Source organism: Leishmania donovani, chromosome 14 (genome assembly GCF_000227135.1).
Source record: "Leishmania donovani BPK282A1 complete genome, chromosome 14".
Lineage (NCBI taxonomy): Eukaryota > Euglenozoa > Kinetoplastea > Trypanosomatida > Trypanosomatidae > Leishmania > Leishmania donovani.
The window spans coordinates 540,656-543,753 of record NC_018241.1 but is presented as its reverse complement, the minus strand read 5'-3'; the positions used below and the strand labels follow the sequence as shown (position 1 = coordinate 543,753).

The window sequence follows — 3,098 nt, the reverse complement described above, 5'->3', positions numbered from 1 at the left end:
TCCAGTGACAGCGTGGCAGCAGAACAGCAGAAACAAGGGGGCAGGGCGCATCGCGGGGTGTATTCGATGCACGAGCATCAGCGCTGGCGCCCAATGCCGGTGCGCCTCCTCGGCTCTGGCCGCCGGGAGAAAAAACTGTACAACAACACGAGAAGGGCGCCAACGAACCCCCGTAAAGACAGCGAGAAGGAACAAGTCACGCGTGCGGGGGTACCGACGCCGGGGCAGGGCAGGGTGAGCAACTGCAAGTCACGGAGCTGCACACAATGCGTGGCAGACGGAAAAGACATCGCGAGGAAGAGCCCAGCTGATCATCACCGAAGGGCAGAGCTTCGGGGTACCACTGCGGGGTTCAAAGCCGCCGCAGCGTCATGAAGACGCTGTCAGCACGCACCAAATCACCAAGCTCGCGCTCCAGTGCGTCGAGTGCGTATGTGAGGGTGCTCTGTGATGCCTCTGCCGGCGCAGCAGCGGTAACGGCAGTCTGAGTGCTTGAGGGGCAACAACTGTCGGCATCTTTCACCTCCACGCCTTCACATTCCTCTTCGCAACTGCTGCCCCAGCCGTCGTATGCGCTCGTCGGCGCTACTGTTCCTGGCGTAACGGATGCCGCTTCCGCGGTCGGCGCGATGCGGTCTTGCATCAACGCCGGGTCGTCCAGCACGCGCTCCGCCAGCGGGAGCAGCGCATCGTGCACCGCGTGGCGCAGGAAACTAGCCGTGGCCGCAGTGAGCTGAATATGAGAAGAGGGTGACCTCGCTGAAGGAGATGCGCTGGTGGACGGTGCCGGGGATGGAAAGAGATGTTCTGTGACGTCGCGAACGGCCTGAACAGCCTCTGTGAGGTCCGCAGCGTGACTTGGCCAGTACTGCTGTGGCGACGCAGCAGAGAACACAAACCTCGCCAGGGCGGCGTGGAGGAAGTGGGCGACAGTGGGTAGAACCGTCAAGCTGAGGTAGGATGCCGCCTCAGCGTGGCCAATGTACCAGAGCGTTCTGTAGTCTTCTCTATCGGCAAGCGAGGCGTGCATTGTGGTACCACCAGCACTGCCACAAGCACCAGCCGCAGTAACAGCCGTGGCCGTGGTCATGCTATGAGACGTTCTCGTGCTCTCAGGAGTGTTCAGTGGAGTCGCGGCAGACGGTGCTGACGGTGGAGTAGTCAGCAAGCCATGCGTGTGGCCATGCTCAAAAACGAGGCTGCACCACCACCACAGACACTGTAAAGAGCGTGTTTGCATCTCTGTGCGCACCACGAAGTGATGAAGAGCGGCTGCCGCGGTGGGTGCCGCCGCGGCAGACGGATCAAAGCCGTGAGCACGTGCACCATCTAATAGGCTGCGGAGTGCGGCGGAGGTGACGTCCAGCCAGCCAGCCGCACGATCGTCGTCCGCCACGCGCAGCATTCTTCCGACCGAGGTGAGAAGACTATAGCCACAGCGCCACCCAATGTAGACGATCGCGGGAAGGCGCAGCGCCGATTGGGCAGGAAAAAGAGACGAGATGTCGTTCGGGGCAGCACCTTGCACGATGACCGCATCGTCTTCCGCTGCACCAGATGCGCCATGTGTGCGATCAGGGAACACCACAGAGGAAAGGGCGATCTTCGTGACGGAGTCGAAGATCCGCTCGATGAGTTGGCGCACAAAAGCTGCGTAAAAGCGGACAGACGATGCCGGTACGGCCGAAGCCCCACTGGTCAGCACGGTTGCGGCTGGTGAAGACCCCCTCATGCCATCAGCACCACCCTCATGAGTAGCTGCTGCAGCGTCACGAGGGCGGGCAACGTGTACATCCACCAGCTCCTGAACCTCCGTCATCGTGGAACGCACATCTGCCAACTCTGCATCGCCCCATCCTCCCCAGGAGAGCGCCGCAGCACCGCTGGCGTGATGGGTTAGCTTTTGAGAGCTCGCACTTGCCTGGACAGCCCACGTCGGGGCGCAGACCAGTATGCGGCGAGCTAAGGCCTGCAGGAGTTCATCGACACGCGCGCTAAGTTCCTTCTCGGCAATGTGTCGCTGCTCCGTGCGTGCCGCACGCTCAATACGCAAGCGCATCTTCAACCCTGCGCCAGCGCACACGCAGACAGCGACAGGTGCGAATAGGAAGAGAAGCCCACTGCGCTGGTGTGAAGAGGTGAACGAATGCAGAGACGAGTGGGCAACGGTGGAATGCGAGATTTGCCAATTCCTGCGTCCACGCGAAGTTGGTTGTGCGTGTCTGTGTGGCGGCCGTGTTGGTGAAGCGGATTCCTCGGGTGGGCGCCAGAATTTTAACACGTGCCTTTCGTCTCCTGTGTGAGGTCCTAAGCAGATGCACGTGCACATGCACACATACAACGGTGTCCCAGGCACCACACACACCGGAGCGTGAGACAGACAGACAGAGCGGCGGGTGCGGGAGAGAGGGAGGGAGGGAGGGCGCGCAACACAAGGAAGAGATGGGCGGAGACACGGCACGCCAAAGATCGTGAGGGCGGTGAGGAAAGAAGACACACATCGCACATGATATCGCGCAACGGCAACGCAGAGTCGCCGCAGTGGGGATGTGTGTGTCGAGGCCACAAATCAGACGCACCAGCAGGTGGCGAATACTGCGTGAAGGTTTTCTGCCACATTTCTTCGGTAAGAAGCACGAACGGGTGAACGTCGACGCCCCGACTGCGCGTGACGTGCGAGACTCGCCACATAACAGCACCGGGGCATTAGGACGACGGTGGGGGGTGGGGGGCTTGTGCGCAACGTGTCCCTTCTCGCGTTCACTCCATTACACACACACACGAACGAGTCTTCCACAAAGAATGCATGACTTGCCACCTTCGTTTCTTTTTTCACAAGCCTACTCGAGATGAGTGTCGTCGTATTCCATGCAAAACGTGGGGAGGCAAAATACCGGAGAAACGCGTGCGTGTGCGCACGCCTTCGTCATCGCCATCGTTGCTGCCATCAGTGCCACATACACGCCTCCCCACTATCGAAGTCACCTGCTTAGCTCAGCATGCCCATTCTCGGTCATGCAGCGCGCGCTCAGACTCTACTCGGCCTCCCTCCCCCTCCCCCCGCACCGTCACAGGCCCCCATCGCGTGGTGCGAAGCA

General features: G+C 60.8%; 1 protein-coding gene across 1 annotated transcript; it reads right to left on the bottom strand.

Annotated features, from left to right (window-relative positions):
* Positions 1-352: 352 nt before the first annotated feature.
* On the bottom strand, positions 353-2,059 carry LDBPK_141310 (hypothetical protein, unknown function; the record flags this gene model as incomplete). Its single annotated transcript, XM_003859450.1, has 1 exon — positions 353-2,059. The coding sequence occupies one exon, from the start codon at positions 2,057-2,059 to the stop codon at positions 353-355; it is 1,707 nt and encodes a 568-aa protein (XP_003859498.1).
* Positions 2,060-3,098: the final 1,039 nt, after the last annotated feature.